The 19,349-nt window shown below is 40.3% G+C and overlaps 1 protein-coding gene across 1 annotated transcript; it reads left to right on the top strand.

The window, feature by feature from the left end:
- Positions 1–4,657: 4,657 nt before the first annotated feature.
- SETD9 (SET domain containing 9) lies at positions 4,658–13,979 on the top strand. Its single transcript, XM_020805563.3, has 6 exons — positions 4,658–4,905; positions 6,741–7,102; positions 8,388–8,511; positions 11,322–11,437; positions 12,298–12,403; positions 12,579–13,979. Exons 1-6 carry the CDS (start codon positions 4,673–4,675, stop codon positions 12,664–12,666), a joined length of 1,029 nt encoding a protein of 342 aa, XP_020661222.2. The 5' UTR covers positions 4,658–4,672; the 3' UTR covers positions 12,667–13,979.
- Positions 13,980–19,349: the final 5,370 nt, after the last annotated feature.

Below are 19,349 nucleotides of genomic sequence, written 5' to 3'. Positions count from 1 at the left end.
TGATACAACATGAAAGAAAACAAGATGAAAACGTGCTAAAGTTACAAATGGAGAGAACCAACCTCATACTTATATTCCAGAATCTTCCAAAACAACAAAGGTGAAGACACAGTGCAACTGGTTACTACCTTTTTGGAGATGCGACAAGAAGTACAGCAAAATATAGATACAGCATAAAGAATAAATACAGCATACACCAGGAATAATAAACTCCCCAGAGAAATTCATGTTAAATTGACGAGAATGGTATTTTGAGAAAAAATTCTAAGAAACATGCAAGATAAATGATCCACTATAAAAGGAAAAGAAATTAAGATTTGGAAACATATTCTGTGGTAAATAAGACAGAAAAGGAGACAATACACAGAGTTGAGGTATCTCCTAAGAACAAACTCAATTACATATTAGTGGTTGATACCTGAAGGTGTCTCTTTCCAATTCCAGTTGCAGACATATTCTATTAGTTCAACAATAAAGGCAGAAAACTTTATGGGAAAAAAGGGGGAAATGGCTAGGTGGGAAAAAAGAGAAAAAGACAGATGAGAAAAAGGAAGAGGAGCAATCAAGCGGATCATCAGAACCAAATTCAGAAGGAAGTTCAGAATTTCAGCTAGAAAACCAAATGGGAAGCACCAAAGGAATACCCACCATGGAAAAACAGGCTCTAAGAGGAAAGAAAACCTTAATAACAAAGATAGATAAAATGAGCCTTCAAGAAATTCATAGGAAAAGAACTGATTAACATCAGATGTAAAAGAATTTACAAACAAATATAGAAATTAAAATTGGACACCATCTGCCTTCAAAACTTGTAATATGAAAATCAAGAACCGCTTTATGATTTTTTTAAAAAAAGTGTCTGAAATTTAAAATACAGAAGGGTATTTTCAAGCATGGTGGGTGGACAGGTAGGGAAGAAAATTTTTGGAGAGTATTGGAGGTTAGGACTGTATATGAAATGTTGAAAAAATACATTTTGTGAGATGTCATTTAAGCTGGAATTGTGTTAATTGAGTATTATGTCTGAGATTGTAGATAAAGAAATGAAACATTTGACAATACACGTAATTACTGTAGCTATAATATGGGAAACACTGGAAGAAAACAAACACGATCATCTGAAAAAGGATGCAAAAATTTGGAATGATTTTATAGCTGGGCTTGAAATACGCACTGGAAAGCATAGATAAAAGAATACGAAGGTCCAATCGGAATGGAGAGATTAGTAACTATAGTAATTTTGGTAAAACCTGTTAAATTGTTCTTTGTTGTTATTTTTTTATTCTAGTAGAATTGTATAAGTGGATGTAAAAGTACCCTCTCGCTCTCTGGAATTTTACCCTTCCCCTACCCATGTTCACTCCCCCAGCCCCCTATTCCTAATCTTATCCCTACTGAAAATGAATAAAAAATTAATTTAAAAAAAAACACTTAGATGTATTGCTGATAGGATTACTTACGCTGCAATCCTGCACCAATTCCCCTCAAATAAGTCCAATTAAATGCAGTCAAACTTCATTCTGTGTACAGGGTTATGCTGTTACATTTCCCTGACTGCAGTCTTCATGAGGTTTTGAGCTTGTAGTGGCACTAGTAAGTGCTCTTGAAACTGGAATGGTACTTTTGACAGGCATACACAAAAGCATCAGATAATAAAAACAAGTAATGTATAGGAAAGTAAACTGAAATACTTCTTCAGCTCCAAATTGATAAACCCATGCTAAATTAATACTAAGCCTTTAAACACTGATAGGTTATTATTCCATTTACCCATCTTTAATCAGAACAAATACCAATTCCAGTCTGACTCCTTTTACCTAATAAAAGCGAACTATTTTTAATATACCCATGGTTGGGAAACAATTTTGCTTTGGAAAATACATCAGTCTCACCCAATAATTTAAAACAAATAGATTTCATTTGATACGAATATTCTAAAATAACACATTGACTTTTGATATATAAGCCCCCTCACACAGAGCTTATAAAATATTAGTTCTTATGTCTTCAGGTTTAACAACCTCCTGTGCTGGAAGCTTTATCAGCTTTATACAAATGATTAACTTCCTAAACATATTAAACAATGTGTGTGCTTTGAAATTAACATTCCTTTGAATTGTTTTTTAAAATAATATTTCTGGTAAAACGGATTCATGTCGGACTTTATTGAATGTGCTTGATAAAGTGAATTTGCTAACCATTTTAATTTGCTAAAACTATTTATATCCTCCTTTCCAATCATACGAGGAGGCACACAACAGAATAAAACAGTAAATAATACAAAGTCTAAACCTGCAGCTTGAAATATTACAGCACGCTAGACATTTACACAGCAGGGGAAATAAGTATTCCTACTTGCTTCTGTTAAACCTAGACAGTGATCTTCAGTTGCAAAAGAGTCACAGCTTCACGTCTGATCCTCTTTCAGCACAAAAATAATTGGGAAAAGGCTGTGTGGTCCTAAAAATTTCAAAAACGCAGGAGCAGGTGATACTTTTATCAGACCACTAAAGATCGAACAGCAAGCTTTCCTGGGTGAAGTCCACCAAAGCTGGTATTTTGTGAATAGTGCAAATGTGCTAAATATTTGTGCATGGCCTGAACAAGTAAATGAACTTGATCCATGAAAGCTCAGGTTGATTTCTAGTGGTCTAGCTCAGTAGTTCAGCTGTCTCAGAGGCTGGGAGTTCAATTTCCCAGTGTACAGTGGGGTCTTGACTTAAGAACGGCTTCAGTTAAGAATATTTTGACTTAAGAACCACTCTCATAGGAAAATATTGACTTGACTTACATACTTAGATTTGAGTTACAAACTGAAAAAAACCACGTGGGAGGCAGGGAAAGTGCAAAATTTGAACTTTCAGTTAACTGTTGGCCAGTGAAAAGGATGCCTGTCTGCTTCCTCACTCCTCCCAGCGTTTAGAGAGTGGATTGGGAGACAGTCTTCAGACTGCCTGGTACTGCCTGGACTGTATTTTCCCTGCCTTCCCTGAACCTTTCTTGACCTAAGAAAAAAACAAAATATCCCCCTCTAGTGGTCGAAGGCGGAATAGCAGCTTCCCATTAGTTTCTATGGACGGAAAAGAGCAGATACGGATCAAATGGTTCTCAATGCATTCCTATGGAAAATGCAGATTTGACCTGAGAACTTTTTGACTTGAGAACCGCCTTCCAATACGGATTAAGTTCTCAAGTCAAGACCCCACTGTACCTTCTTGGAGAAGAGCCAGCCTTTATGGCCTTGGCAAGATGCCCCAGAAGAAGGGAATGGTAAACCACTTCTGAGTACTCTCTACTTAGAAAACCCTGGAAAGGGTCGCCATAAGTTGGAATCTATTTGATGGCACACAATTATTATTAATAATAAAGGTATCAGGTGCTCTTGCACTTGTGTCCTTTCAGCAGGGCTGCTGAAATATCTAAAATCAGGTTTGGGTAATATCTTTATTGAGCTTTTGTAAGATCCCAAAAAGGTATTACCCGATCTTGATTCTGCTCATGGACCACTGGACAGTACATTATCTTTCTCCGGTTAAAACGTGGGAGTAGTAGAGGCTGTTCAGGAGAGGGTCTCAACGCGGATAGGTAAGCGGTTTGCTCAGTACAGTACAGTAAGCAACATCTTGATAGGAATATAGGGTTTTGACATTTTAGGTCTTCACCAATTTTTCGCGGAAGTCGGGATGCTAGTCTTATTACCGCAGAGTTAGTTTTCATCTGTCAAGATCTTCTGGAACTACAGCTCCGCTTGATCAGAGGCATGAAATCTATATTCCGTATTTGCCCTTGTACATCTCTTTAAAAAGCGCTACACCCACTGATTTTTAACTCGCGGTCCACTTATATACAAATCGCCTCGAAAGTGACTATTTAGTCCTACGGAGACGTATTCCCACGTGAGCTCCGGAACCACCGCCCAAAACTGTATGTAGGGGCGAAGATGGACGCAGGGATGAAACGGAGACCGCATGGCTCCGCCCAGAAAAATCAAAGGGGATGGGGGGGGCAGGCCGGCATAACTCCGCCCACTCCCGAATCGACGTCGCCGTCCGCTCCCGAAACAGCCCCGTGTGAAATCGTAGTTGAGATTGTTTGGTTCCCCTTACTTCACATAGGCAAAATTACTCTTCGTTAATTTGGAAACTCTCTTCAAGCAATTAGTATCGTTGTTGTCAAAGAAGTTTTACTGTAGGCTTTAAGCAATCGCAGTTGACAACTGCTGAGCGTTGCTGGGTAGAGATTACAAAACAACTACAGTACTACTACTCCTCACTGTCCCTAAAGGACAATTGATTCTCAAAGGGCGGATGCAGGATATGATATTTTGGAAATGGCTCACTTAAAGAGGGTTGCCACAAAGCAGGGGAACAACCACTCCATACTATCAGTTTTGCTGGCGGTAGATCTAAACGGGTAGTCAAACTGATATCTCAAGTCCAAGAATGTTGACGAACTTGAGAGGAAAAAAAAATGAAAATAAGGGTGGGTAGCACCCTTATTGGGCAACAAAAACTATTAGGAACGGGCCGGCTTTCGGGTCCAAAGGGATTTTTCCTCACATTCTGCCTTGCAGAACTTGAGGGAACAGGGCAGCTTCTGCAGAGCTCGCCCGCTTTCACTATTGTCGTGCTCCAGTAAAGGCACTCGTCGTCCTTGTTTTCCGCTTCGGTTGATGACGGAGGAGTGGGGCTTCCTATACCTTCCTTCGCATGGCAGCTTTATATACACGCCGCTCGGGGAGGAGCCGGGGGTGTGTGAATCCCACACGCCTTCTCCCCCTGCCATCCGGCGAGTGGCGTTTCCGTGGGAAAGCTTCGTCATGCTGCGAGCTCTGAGGAGACGCTGGGAGTCGTACAAGTACCGGTTCGTGCCGTGGATCGCGCTCAATCTCCGCCACAAGCGCAGGTGAAGGCGCTTTCCCGCCTTTTTTTTTCTTCCCGGTCTCCCCCCCTTGGGCGTGGAATGATCAAATAGGGCGCCATTTAGCGAGAGGAAGGAAAGACACAACGGGCTGCCAATCGAGAAAGGGGCTGGCTGGTTATCCCCTTCCTCACTTGTGCCGATGGTCACAGTTACTGAGAGCTTCAAGACCGGACGGCGCTAGCATCAGGGCAGCTCGCAGGAGCGTGGTCGGTTTACGTGTCAGCTGTTGGATCTGCGCTGGAGCGCAGGGAAATTCTCCTCAGAGGGTGGCCTGAGGGTCGTATCTGAGGCCGCGGGGTCGCGCCTGTGGAAGCCTTCCCCCGTCAGCCCGGAGACAAACCAGCCAGATAGAATCCCGATAATACTATGTAATGGGGAACCACAGGATAGTCACATTACAAAAATAAAGTGAGCACTTTGAGCATATTGAGGGGATTCAGTATATAAGTGTGACAGCATAAGATTTCAACTATGGTATATAAGGCAACATTCAAACGGCAGCTTTATCTTAACTACTTTTTCAAAAATATGATGTGATAGGCTGACATCCAGTAATTTGAGTTGATTTGATAAACCTTACTTTGTCAAGATTTTGTTTTCTGTGTAAGGTTAAACATTTGTATTTAGTAGCTGTTTGCTTTATGTAAATTGTTTTGTTTCGCAGTTTCAAGAACCAGTATGGATTATGGCATTGCCTTTTCAGAAACCGTATAAAATAGCTTATCAAGGGGACTCAATTAAAGTGAGGAATGAAGTATTTGTGAATACATTCTATAGGGTGGATGAGTTCTAATAGATTTCTTTCCAATGCCTACAATAATAAACAGATGCCTGGAGTGACTATGTTTCAATTGATTCCAAGTTCTCTGGGGGAACTAATAAATATCTCAAGCTAGATACTTGTGACTTAATGATCTCAGCACTGTTCTTCTAATGAATCACAGCCTTATACTGTATTTAAAAAAGAGTCTCGTGGTGCAGTGGTTAAACCAGTGTACTGCAGCCTAAACTGTGCTCAGGACCTGGGGTTCAATCCCAGGTAGTCGGCTCAAGGTTGACTCAGCCTTCTGTCCTTCCGAGGTGCTGGGGAGGCAACGTGTAGCCTGCATAATTAACTTGTAAACCACCCAGAGAGTGCTTGAAGCACTATTGGGCGGTATATAAGCAGCACACTTTGCTTTATATTCTTTCAGAGATCCTTTATTCTTGGTTAGTATGTTTATGCTAGTTGTCTTAATTTACATGAGATTTTTCTGTTTTATGGAAAAAAATCCAGTGATGACTCATTACATAAATAAATTTGGTCTGTGTTTGTTCTTTTAAAAAACTTGGACGCATTTTCTTCATCCTGCTCTCAGTATTAAGCAAACAATGTCGTATACAAACACATTACCTTTCCTCTTCCATTTGTTTCAGCAAGAATGATTCTCTGTTGTTACTTTCCTTAGACAAATAAGATCTTAGGTGAAAGGCGAGCAGTGACAGTAGAATGTCTGGTCTTCCAGATGTTGTTGGACTACAGCTTCCATTAACCATCACCATCAGTTGTGCTAACTAGGATGGATGGGAGTTGCAGTCCGGCATTCTGATGGGTCATCCCTACTTTGGTAATGTGTAGGAAGGAATGCCGGGATGAGCAAACCGAATTGAAAATACACATTCAAAAAACACAATGGCTGTGCTTTTAAGATTACATTCCTGTTCACCTTTTAAATAAAACTCTTACTGCAAAGCTATTCAAGCTGCATTTGTTGTGTGCACCACTCCCATTTATGCAACTCTGTCCGAGTTCCAGTGCCTTTTTTTTCTTGTTGCAGAACTTTGCGGTTTGTATCAGAAGAATCTAAAGACAAGACAGTTTCTGATGAAGATGTCCTTCAAACACTACTGAAAACATTTAGAGCATTATTTGTAAACAACTTGAACAGACAAACACTCCTTCTGAATTTTCTTCCAGAGATTAAATCAAAATATCCAGAACTGCAATCAGATCAGTGTGAAATAGCCAAAGCAATGAATGACAAGCAGCAGAGACATATCCTTAATCCTGAAGAAGTTCTGTTCAACACACTGGGATTCAGTATTACTCGAAGGCACAGTTCATTGGTTTCTGCTGGCACAGGAGTCTTTGTATCCAAAGGTTTTGTTCCAAAAGGAACAGTTGTGTCTATGTATCCTGGTATGGAATGTACACAGTAGCTTTAAGCTGAATCAAACTGTTGATGCATCTAGTTCAATGTCAATAACTGAGAGAAACGTTTGAGGGGCTTTCATAACTCTAATTCTTTGAGATGGCAGAAATTTAAACTTCTATATATAAAGTGTTTTTCTGCCATTGACCTCGCTTTCATTAAGATGAGCCTTAAATTTGTTCTGATGGACAGTTCGAGTGGGGGAACTAGATTTCCTGTCTTTCCAAGGGGTCCCTAGCCAAAGCAACAAGTCAACAGGAATCCAACTTCCTTTCTTCTCCCTCAGAGCTAACCTGTTGTTTCCATGACTGGAAGTTGGTTGGCTTCAGTGAAAAATGGAATTCCATCTATGTCTGGTCAATGGTTAGAGTTGATGGAGACGTCTCTCCTTTCTCTGTTTGCTGGGATGGGACTGGGTTTAAAGAAGGGAGTAGGTAAGGAGAAGAGGACTTCTTGTGACCACTATAGACCAAGGGGTGCCTTAGCTTTGAAACTTTTCCAGACTTCTTTGTTTAAGTCATCCAAGGGGTTGGCACTATTTTCCTGACAGGAACCCTATGCCATTTATTATTTTTCCCTGTATCAAGAAAACATTGAGCAAGAGGAAACTTTTTCTTTTCACTGCACTTCCATGCTGGAAAAAAACTACACTTTTTGAATGCAGCCACTGAAATAAATGCTCAAGAGCACTGTCATGGGGGGGGGGGAGTGGAACCCATCTGCCTTCCAGAGGTTATCGCTCATTTGTAGAGGATCTAGTGTGTACTGAGCCATGTAGGGATCTGTTTTAAAATTGTTGGTCAGCCATGAAGCTACTGGGTGACCTTGATCCAATTGCTAATATTCAGCCAAACTTACTGTATCTCACTGGTCTGTTGTGATGAAAGCTTGGAATAGCCCCCATTCATGCTATCATAAGCTCCTTGGAGAAACATGGGATACCTAGGTTGTAATAACATAAAAGCTAAATGTGTAGATACATGTAACTGATACTACTCAAAGCAATGGCAAGAATTTCACACACACATACCAATACTGAAAACTTTAAAAAATGACATTGATCCTGTAAACACAGATGGCTATGTTTTTCCAAATGCTTGCTTTGAAATAATTGACTATTTTTATATCAGGGAAAAGCAGCTTGTTGATTACAGTGATTTGTATGGAATGAAATGCATCCATTCATTATATTCATTGGGTGTCTATCTGTTTGCTGATAGTGCATAGTTAATAAGAATCCTGTCCTAAAATAGATGCTCTTGTCTTAAACAGGTACAATCTATGAAAAGTATGAGCCTATATTGTTTCAATCCATTGGCAATCCATTTATATTTAGATGTGCAGATGGGGTTCTTATTGATGGAAATGACAAGGGAATATCAAAGGCCATATATAGGTAGGTATGTGATAGAAAAATGCCAGTCTAGCCATTTAATATTTGCAAAATCCACTCATAGTCTCAAATGCTGCTGTGTGGGGCAGTTTGCAACAGCAGCGAGATCACTGGCAATGATTGCCACCAATTAAAGGCTTCTTATTGTGGTTTCGTGGTGTGCAAGGCTCATACAATGTGGTGAAGTAATGTGCATCTTCAAAATCACAAAAGGACCCCTTTAGTCATCACCAGTGTGTTGCTGTTCATGATGCCATTCCTGTTTTGCATGTAGAGGCTGCATCTGAATCCAACTAAATTAAGCCATTCAGTGTTGGGTTTTGATATGGAATAAAATATTTGCTACAGATCTATGGCTAGCTTTCTGCTTTCTACCTGGTTTGTGGTGTCATAATTTTTTAAGTAGTAGGGGGTAACTAGAACTTACTTTGTGCACTTACACAGCTTTGGCATTGAGGAAGTCCTGATTTTCTTTTGTATTTCTCACTGGCGTAATGTTGGTTACCAAACTTGGATTCTCCATATCCTCAACCAGCATGGTCAGTGATCTGGGATTCTCTGAATTTTCAGCCAGCATCATTTGGGGCCCAAATTGGGATCTTTTGCATAGAAATATTTAAGAGAGGTTGATGCTGACAATGTGAGAGGAATAGAAAACTATTTCACAAAGTCTGACAGCAGTTTTGACATTGAATATTCTAATGTTTAATTTTAAAATTCATGTTTAATTTGGTACTTAGAAATGTGGGAGTTCTGTCTACACAGTTAAGCTACAACAATTGTAAAGAATGCTTAGGTTGGGGCATACTAAATTGAATAGATAGACTACTGATAGGCTTTTTGCAGCCAGTTTCATGCTTGAGCTCCACAACTTCAAAAGTATAACAGGTGCATGGTTTTGTCAGCAATTCACTTTTTAACCTTGTTCTTCAACCAAGAAGCTTTCCACGATGGCTTGTATGATTATGAATAACGAACAAGATTGGCCTACCCTTGGATTTATAATCTAAAAGAAGCAACACAAAGGAAAAATATGAGGAAAGAGGAAAATAATTATTTCAGTTATCAGTTTTTAAAGTTGCAAAGTTCTTATAAGCTTGAATGAAAGCAGGAAGGAGATCCTAAACAAAGTTGATGTCTAAATTAAGTTGATGCAATGAGACCTACATGCCAGTGTTTTTCTGGAATCTCGGCTTCTAAACAACAGCTGAATAAGGCACACTGATTTGTAGTTTGAATGTTTTCTGTTTTAAGTCTGAGATCACCAGTGTGCCTATAAATACCCTCTTGGCACTGGCCATGGTCTCCTAATCTATTAAATTAAAAATAAAATAATTACAGCAGAAAGAAAGAAAAGAGAAAAAGGAAAAGAAATTAATGAGTGTGGTGTTCACCCTTGTGGCCTTTGCTTGACTTTCCCTCACAGAGGCTCACGTCACATTTTCTTCTCGCTGCCACCAGTGGATTACCTCAATCCACAATATAAATGACATTTATCTGAACACTTGATTTGTGAACAGAAACAGAACTTATTTACTTATTTACTGTGCCTCATGGCGCAGTGATTAAATTGCTGTGCTGCAGCCAAAACTGTGCTCACGACCTGGGGTTCAATCCCAGGTAGCCGGCTCAAGGTTGACTCAGCCTTCTATCCTCCCGAGGTTGGTAAAATGAGTACCCAGCTTGCTGGGGGGGGGGGTTCAATGTGTAGCCTGCATAATTAACTTGTAAACCACCCATAGAGTGCTTGAAGCGCTATGGGGCGATATATAAGCAGCACGCTTTGCTTTTGATTTTGCTTTATTTATTCAAGTGAAGCAGATTGAATAATAACAGAGGTTTCTGAGATACACATTTTACATAAGCAAATCATCAACAGTCCTCTCAGTACATGCTTCTTTTCTCTTGCTATATCATTACCACCTTCTCTACCTGTTTTCCTAACCAGCTCTATCTCTCTCAGTATCTGTTCCCTCTCTCTGACTAACCAGCCCTATCTGACTCCTTCTCCCGCCAAGCCTCATGTAGCTGCTGACTCCGCCTCTCCAGTCCTCTCATAGGTTCATGCAAATCAGCTCATGAAACTGAATGGCATGAGTGACGAGGGCAATCGTCACATTGAGCAGCTGAGAAACAAGATACCACCACCACCATCATCATCCCCTTTCCCAGAATATGCAAGAATATGAATCTGGGGACATTCTTTGAAAATGAAGGTGGTAGTAAGCTGCAAGCCAGGTGTTTCACTTTGCAGCATAGTGGTTCTGCCATCTTGCTAAAACATGCTATGTTATCCCCCTGCCAAAAAAAAAAAAAGAGAGAAAGCATCCCCTACTGCTGTCTTCCTATTATATTTGGGAGAGGCAATAGGATACACTAGGAGTTGTTAGAGACTGCTTAAGTTACCCAAGGTAATTTGGTCTGGAGACTGATGCAGACCAAAATGGAGGAGTGATACATGGACTGCAGCGGAGCCCACAGTGGGTTGAAGATGGCTGTCAAGGGGAGGCAGAGAAGGGAGGAATACATATGTGTTCTTGTGAATGGATGAGGATGTGTCAGGTCCATTTTATGGAAGCTGGATGTGCTCTGTTTGGTTTAGCATACCATGAATTCTGTAGATGCTGCCCCGTTGAGCACTTGTGAGCATTGAACAGTATTCTTGAGTGTTGAATGATATAATCTCAATGAATGAATTTAATTTGGAGGGAGGTGCATTTGTTTAGGTTTGTTCTGAAGAGGTATATGTGGTTGCTCAAAAAACTATAAAGATAAGCATATATATTCCAAGTTAACCCTGCAATTTCTTTCAGGTCATGTAGCAAAAGAGATCAATTTGGTCCTTTAAAAACTAGTGATGTTTTTTGGCTTACCAGTGATACACAGAATCCACTGGCAGTTGGACAATATGTCAACAATTGCTCAAGAGGTAAGTGCGAATAGGATTCTGCCACCCCCAGTAGATTTGGCTGTTGAACTCTCCATTAATGCAACATGTGGAAGTGTGAATTTTGACTAGGGATATGCCATTAGGGTTTTTTTTTGGATGCCAATTCCTGGAATTCTCCACAAATTCCCTGGGCAGAATTCTGGGAGTTCCAAGCCATAGACACATTCCCTTCACTCACCTACACCAGGGTCTTGTCTTAAAGGCTGGATGGCATTCTCAGTCCTACTTCCTGTTGTTAATATTCCTGAAAGTAAAATGCCATAGTTCTTCCTGGGCATCTATTTCTTTGGGAAGCACCTTTTATGGAGTCTAAAGGACAGTGCGACTACAACACCTAGGAAACATGGTGGCAGCTTCATATTTGAAACAACAGGAAGTAGGTATAAGACAAGGCCGTCCAGCCTCCAAGAAGGCCTTGCTGCAGGTGAGCAAAATGTAGGCGTTTGTGGATATCTGTAATTGTAGATCTATGGTCTAGCACTCCCAGAAGTCTAGATGGGGAATGTGTGGAGAATTGAGACTTGGGAGTCCAAAAAATCTAAATGACACATTCCTACTTCTAATCTAATGCAAACTACGGTATGTTACTTTGATTTGTAGCTTCAGATTCTCTATTAGGGCCCTTTTTTATTCATTTATGATTTTGTCAGGCTAGCCATTAATTCCTTTCCATAGCTACATCCAATATATTCAAAGTATGTTAATATATCTCTTATTAAGCTGGTGAACAATTGCCACGGGTGACGATTTCTTTGAATAAATCTAAGAGGCATATTAATACTGGAGCAACTTAATGCATTTCATTTTAAAATAATTTTTCCTTTCCCCTTTTCCATTAGACAAAGCAGCCAATGTATGCTACCAGGAATTTGATGTCCCCAAATGTTTTCCTATTGAATTTATGCAGTATCTTCCAAACACAAAATACAGCCATGAAGTACAGAGGTGAGCACTTTAGTAAGATGTTGCTGGGCCTGATACTGAAATCATTAATTATTGTCAAATAAATTATGGATTTTTGTTCAGAACTGTAATAAAGAAAAACTGACTCACATTGTACAAGTACAAACATATGTACATAACAACTCCGGATTTTTCCCATTCAATATATAATTTACAGGCCCCTGAGATGTGTAGTTCTGGTTGCTCTCCAAAACATTGGGCCTGGTGAAGAACTTTTCTCAAACTACTACACGATTATCTGCTGAGTACAAGAAACCATTTGACAGTCTTGGACTTCTATAGTATTTTTACCAAATGGACATGTGGTTGAGCAGACGAATCATTGGTGCATCTCTAACTACCGGATATGAAATTAACATATGGTTTGACAAAGAGGACCTTGCAATTTGATCTGCTGCTGCTGGCTTGTGTGTTGGATTGCTTGCAACCATAACTTCATCTTCCTATACAGCAAGTTGCTGCTATGTCTAAGGGCTGGCTTTTCTGTTTTGACCCCATACAGTACTGAAGGCATATTGTTAAACTTGTGAAATGCTTTGTCAGCTTAAATAGTTTACATTTGAAACTATGTAAATCACTGGCATGTTCTGGATATATGTCCACACAACACAGGCAAAAACCCATTGGGGTGATCTGCATATAGCCAATGAGATTGCATGCATAATAGGTGTAGGTTATAAATGCATCAGAAATATTCCCATATTGTTGGAGTTGGTTTCTCCAACTCAAGGACGAGGCTTCTATACAGAAAGAAAGACTATGTTATATGAGCATACTGTATGGAAACATTATGGTGTCATTTGTAATGTCAGTTGAGCAGTGAGTTTTAATTAGTTTATTAAATAACTAGTGCTTAGTTAACTGGTAGAATAGCATGTTTTGAGGATCTTGAGACTTTTAGTTAAGAGGAAGTGAGCACAAAAGTGTTACAACAGCCTTTTCTTCTGGAAATAAGGAAACAAAAAAATGCTAGTTTTTTGGTGCACTTGCCAGTTATCTTAAAAATAGGTGTGTTTAAAATTTCTACACATCAGATAATTTTAAAAACATATAAATGATGAAAATAATATAAACATTTTTTTTCAAACATGTAGCTGTATTGCCCTGCAATCCAAACACAAAGATAAGCCAGTTGTACCAGGTATAGGATGAGCAGAAGTCTCTTGTGCCTGCACAATTGTCTGTGTGTCAGGACAACTGAACCCGTTGGTATAATTGCTGTGCTGGCTGAGATCAATAGGCAGAGAAGCCAGAAAGGGGGCAGAGAAGAAGAGCAACTGGGAAGGAACCAGGTAATACCAAATCTAGCGCACAGCCACTATGCTGGGTTAAAGTGAGGCCAAGGTCCAGAATTCCTAGGCTTAAAGGAGTTTGAATGCAACACCACCTCAGCTAGCTTCATATCAAATTAGCCAGCCCTTAGTCATCTTGGGAAGTTAAGATCGTACCTTTCATATATTTCAACGTGCATAACTGAAACAAAAGGCCCCTTTACCAGACTTAGTTTTCTGCACTTTGTATGTTCATTATCAGTGTTAATAATGCATTTGTCATTTTCTGTATCCCATTTCACTTTGATTCCTCCCCCGTAGCCATATATGTGTGTTTAGTCGTTTAGTCGTGTCCGACTCTTCGTGACCCCATGGACCAGAGCACGCCAGGCCCTCCTGTCTTCTACTGCCTCCCGGAGTTGTGTCAGGTTCATGTTGGTTGCTTCGCAGACACTGTCCAGCCATCTCATCCTCGGTCGTCCCCTTCTCCTCTTGCCATCACACTTTCCCAACATCAGGGTCTTTTCCAGGGAGTCTTTTCTTCTCATTAGATGGCCAAAGTACTGGAGCCTCAGCTTCAGGATCTGTCCTTCCAGTGAGCACTCAGGATTGATTTCCTTCAGAATGGATAGGTTTGTTCTCCTTGCAGTCCAGGGGATTCTCAAGAGCCTCCTCCAGCACCACAATTCAAAGGCATCAATTCTTCGGCGGTCTGCTTTCTTTATGGTCCAGCTCTCACTTCCATACATCACGACAGGAAAAACCATAGCTTTGACTATTCGGACTTTTGTTGGCAAGGTGATGTCTCTGCTTTTCAAGATGCTGTCAAGATTTGTCATCGCTTTCCTCCCAAGAAGAAGGCGCCTTTTAATTTCAGGGCTGCTGTCTCCATCTGCAGTGATCATGGAGCCCAGGAAGATAAAATTTGACACTGCCTCCATATCTTCCCCTTCTATTTCCCAGGAGGTGATGGGACCAGTGGCCATGATCTTAGTTTTTTTGATGTTGAGTTTCAGACCGTTTTTTGCACTCTCCTCTTTCACTCTCATTACAAGGTTCTTTAATTCCTCCTCACTTTCTGCCATCAGAGTGGTATCATCTGCATATCGGAGGTTGTTGATATTTCTTCCGGCAATCTTAATTCCGGCTTGGGTTTCTTCCAGTCCAGCCTTCCGCATGATGTATTCTGCATATAAGTTAAATAAGCTGGGGGACAATATACAGCCTTGCCGTACTCCTTTCCCAATTTTGAACCACTCAGTTGTTCCATGACCAGTTCTAACTGTTGCTTCCTGTCCCACATATAGGTTTCTCAGGAGACAGATAAAGTGGTCAGGCACTCCCATTTCTTTAAGAACTTGCCATAGTTTGCTGTGGTCCACACAGTCAAAGGCTTTCGCATAGTCAATGAAGCAGAAGTAGATATTTTTCTGGAACTCTCTGGCTTTCTCCATAATCCAGCGCAAGTTAGCAATTTGGTCTCGAGTTCCTCTGCCTCTTCGGAATCCAGCTTGTACTTCTGGGAGTTCTCGGTCCACATACTGCTGAAGCCTACCTTGTAGGATTTTGAGCATAACCTTGCTAGCGTGCGAAATGAGTGCAATTGTACGGTAGTTGGAGCATTCTTTGGCACTGCCTTTCTTTGGGATTGGGATGTAGACTGATCTTTTCCAATCCTCTGGCCACTGTTGAGTTTTCCAAACTTGCTGCAATATTGAATGTAGCACCTTAACAGCATCATCTTTCAAGATTTTAAATAGTTCAACTGGAATGCCATCACCTCCACTGGCCTTGTTGTTAGCCAGGCTTTCTAAGGCCCACTTGACTTCGCTCTCCAGGATGTCTGGCTCAAGGTCAGCAACTACATTGTCTGGGTTGTCCGGGATATCCACATCTTTCTGATATAATTCCTCTGTGTATTCTTGCCACCTCTTCTTGACGTCTTCTGCTTCTGTTAGGTCCCTCCCATTTTTGTCTTTTATCATGTTCATCTTTGCGCAAAATGTTCCTCTAATATGTCCAATTTTCCTGAACAGATCTCTGGTCTTTCCTTTTCTGTTATCTTCCTCTATTTCTTTGCATTGTTCATTTAAGAAGGCCCTCTTGTCTCTCCTTGCTATTCTATGGAAGTCTGAATTCAAGTTTCTGTAACTTTCCCTATCTCCCTTGCATTTTGCTTCCCTTCTCCTCTCTGCTATTTCTAAGGCCTCGTTGGACAGCCACTTTGCTTTCTTGCATTTCCTTTTCTTTGGGATGGTTTTCGTTGCTGCCTCCTGGACAATGTTACGAGCCTCTATCCAAAGTTCTTCAGGCACTCTGTCCACCAAATCTAGTTCCTTAAATCTGTTCTTTACTTCCACTGTGTATTCATAAGGGATTTGGTTTAGATTATACCTGAGTGGCCCAGTGGTTTTTCCTAATCTCTTCAGTCTAAGCTTGAATTTTGCTATGAGAAGCTGATGATCAGAACCGCAGTCAGCTCCAGGTCTTGTTTTTGCTGACTGTATAGAGCTTCTCCATCTTTGGCTGCAGAGAATATAATCAATCTGATTTCGATATTGCCCATCTGGTGATTTCCATGTATAGAGTCGCCTCTTGTGTTGTTGGAAAAGAGTGTTTGTGATGACCAGCTTATTCTCTTGACAAAACTCTATTAGCCTTTGTCCTGCTTCGTTCTGAACTCCAAGGCCAAACTTCCCTGTTGTTCCTTTTATCTCTTGGCTCCCTACTTTAGCATTCCAGTCCCCTAGAATGAGAAGAACATCTTTCTTTGGTGTCAGTTCTAGAAGGTGTTGTAAATCTTCATAGAATTGTTCAATTTCAGTCTCCTCAGCAATGCTGGTTGGTGCATAAACTTGGATTATTGTGATGTTGAATGGTCTGCCTTGGATTCGTATTGACATCATTCTATCATTTTTGAGATTGTATCCCATTACAGCTTTTCCCACTCTTTTGTTGACTATGAGGGCTACTCCATTCCTTCTACGGGATTCTTGTCCACAATAGTAGATATGATAATCATCTGAGCTGAATTCGCCCATTCCTGTCCATTTTAGTTCACTGATGCCCAGGATGTCGATGTTTATTCTTGCCATCTCCTGTTTGACCACCTCCAGCTTCCCAATGTTCATAGATCTTACATTCCAGGTTCCTATGCAGTATTTTTCTTTGCAGCATTGGATTTTCCTTTCACTTCCAGGCACGTCCACAGCTGAGCGTCCTTTCGGCTTTGGCCCAACCACTTCATTAGCTCTGGAGCTACTTGTACTTGTCCTCCGCTCTTCCTCAGTAGCATGTTGGACGCCTTCCGACCTGAGGGGCCCATCTTCCAGCGTCATATCTTTTAGCCTTTTGTTTCTGATCATGGGGCGTTCTTGGCAAAGATACTGGAGTGGCTTGCCATTTCCTACTCCAGGTGGATTGCGTTTAGTCAGAACTCTCCACTATGTCCTGTCCGTCTTGGGTGTCCCTGCACGGCATAGCCCATAGTTTCTCTGAGTTACTCAAGCCCCTTCGCCACGACAAGGCAGCAATCCATGAAGAAGGGTAGCCATATATACTGTGTATATAAAACTGTGACCTAAATACTATAGTCCGTGTGTCTCAGGAACTGCATTCTGATTCACAAAACCTCACACTGAACTAGATTTTGTCTTAATAGAGCTCCAACACTTGATGTTTTGTTTTTTATTATATTGTTAACAGGGAACTGATTGATCATTTAGCATTATTCCACTATTTGACAGCCTTCCCTTTTAGCAGTTAGGTATGCTGCAATCGCGCTGGCCACATAACCATGGAAACTGTCTTTGGACAAACGCTGGCTCTATGGCTTGGAAACGGGGATGACCATCGCACCCTAAAGTCGGACATGACTGGACTAAATGTCAAGGGGAACATTTGCCTTTATGCTGCAATACTTCAATTGCAAAAATAGTTATCCCTGCACTGTTAAGAAAAAATTGAAGAAAAAACTAGAGGGCTGAGCAAGTCCGCATTGCACATGTTGTCCATATCTACCACAGTCAGTTTTCATTTGCAGCTACTAATGTTACAGGATAAGCTACATGACATTGCAGTCTTAACTGTGCAGATTGTTTTTCAAAAATTTGCAATTTTTTCTCTTAAATTCACTTTCCCATTCTGTGACATCTTAAATTGCTTCAGAGACACCTAACTTTGACAATTTTCAAGTGCAGAAAATTCCCAGAGACAACTGATCCAAATCGCCAGCACTTTAAAACTACAGTGGTGCCTCGCACAACTATTGCTTCATACAACGATGAATTCACACAGCGATGGTTTTTTCTGAGGAATTTCCCCCATCATTTAACGATGTTCTCTATGGGGGAATTTCACTTAACGATGTCCCTTTTTGCTCATTTAAAAGTGTCTTAAAATGTTCGAAACCTGTTTTAAATGCTTGGATTCCATAGTGCACCTTGTGAAACATGTGCAAACTTAATTTGGTTTTGTTCTGAGTCTTCATTAATTTTTGGTGATTTTTTTATTTTCCCCATTTAAATCAATTGAATGGACAGTTCAATGCATTTAAATAGGGAAAACAAAAAATCACCAAAAATTAAGGACGACTCAGAACAACACCAAATTAAGTTTGCATAGGGTTCAGGAGGTGGGCTAACGATTGCAAGCATTTAAAACCTGTTCCAAACATTGTAAGACACTTAAAAATGAGCGAAAAGGGACATCGGAAAAGACTTCAAAAGCACTGAAGCCGGCTTCAGTGCTTTTGAAGCTCTTCCGTTTTCGCTCATTTTTAAGGGTCTTACAATGTTTGGAACAGGTTTTAAATGCTTGCAATCGTTAGCCCACCTCCTGAACCCTATGCAAACTTAATTTGGTGTTGTTCTGAGTTGTCCTTAATTTTGGTGATTTTTTGAATTTTCTCTCATTGGAATGCATTGGACGGAAAGTTCAATACATTCCAATGAGAGAAAATTCAAAAAATCACTAAAAATTAAGGACGACTCAGAACAACATCAAATTAAGTTTGCATAGGGTTCAGGAGGTGGGCTAACGATTCCAACCATTTAAAACTTGTTCCAAACACTGTAAGGCACTTTTACAGGAGCGAAAATGGACTTCGCAAAGCCATTGAAATGTATTGAGTCGGCTTCAATACATTCCAATGGAGGAAACATTGTTTCACTCAACGATGTTTCCTATGGGTTTTTTCACTTAAAGACGGCAATCTGTTCCAATTGGAACGGATTAACCGGTTTTCAATTCATTCCTATGGGAAATGGTGTTTCACAGAACGATGTTTCACACAACGTTGATTTTTTTGGAACCAATTAACATCGTTGTGTGAGGCACCACTGTATTTAACTTCTTAGACTTTTTATATAACGAGTCTTACTCCAGTAATATAGTACTAGACATCTTTCTATGAAATTTAGTTGAATATAACTGTACATAATTGAGTATGAGATAACAGCAATGGTACATGACAATATCAGTTAGTAAGACTTACCTGATGTCTTATAGTGTCCCACGCTATACAATCTATCAAAACTATACAATCTACCAAAGCTGTTGAAAAAAACACCTTGCATTGTCATATGATATCATTGTCATTTTATAATTATAGCAGAAATACTTATTTTCCTTTTTGAAAGAGAAAAATGCCTAAACTG

Source organism: Pogona vitticeps, chromosome 2, assembly GCF_051106095.1.
Source record: "Pogona vitticeps strain Pit_001003342236 chromosome 2, PviZW2.1, whole genome shotgun sequence".
NCBI classification, from domain to species: domain Eukaryota; kingdom Metazoa; phylum Chordata; class Lepidosauria; order Squamata; family Agamidae; genus Pogona; species Pogona vitticeps.
Note: the sequence above shows the minus strand (reverse complement) of the source record. Positions and strands in the feature narration are given on the sequence as shown.

What these genes read in the sequence shown, in the direction of transcription:
- SETD9 (XM_020805563.3), top strand. Translation starts at nt 4,673, where the DNA reads ATGACGGAGGAGTGGGGCTTCCTATACCTTCCTTCGCATGGCAGCTTT. An exon ending in AATCTCCGCCACAAGCGCAG is followed by an intron (nt 4,906 to 6,740) that starts GTGAAGGCGCTT and finishes TTCTTGTTGCAG; the next exon opens with AACTTTGCGGTTTGTATCAG. An exon ending in AGTTGTGTCTATGTATCCTG is followed by an intron (nt 7,103 to 8,387) that starts GTATGGAATGTA and finishes TGTCTTAAACAG; the next exon opens with GTACAATCTATGAAAAGTAT.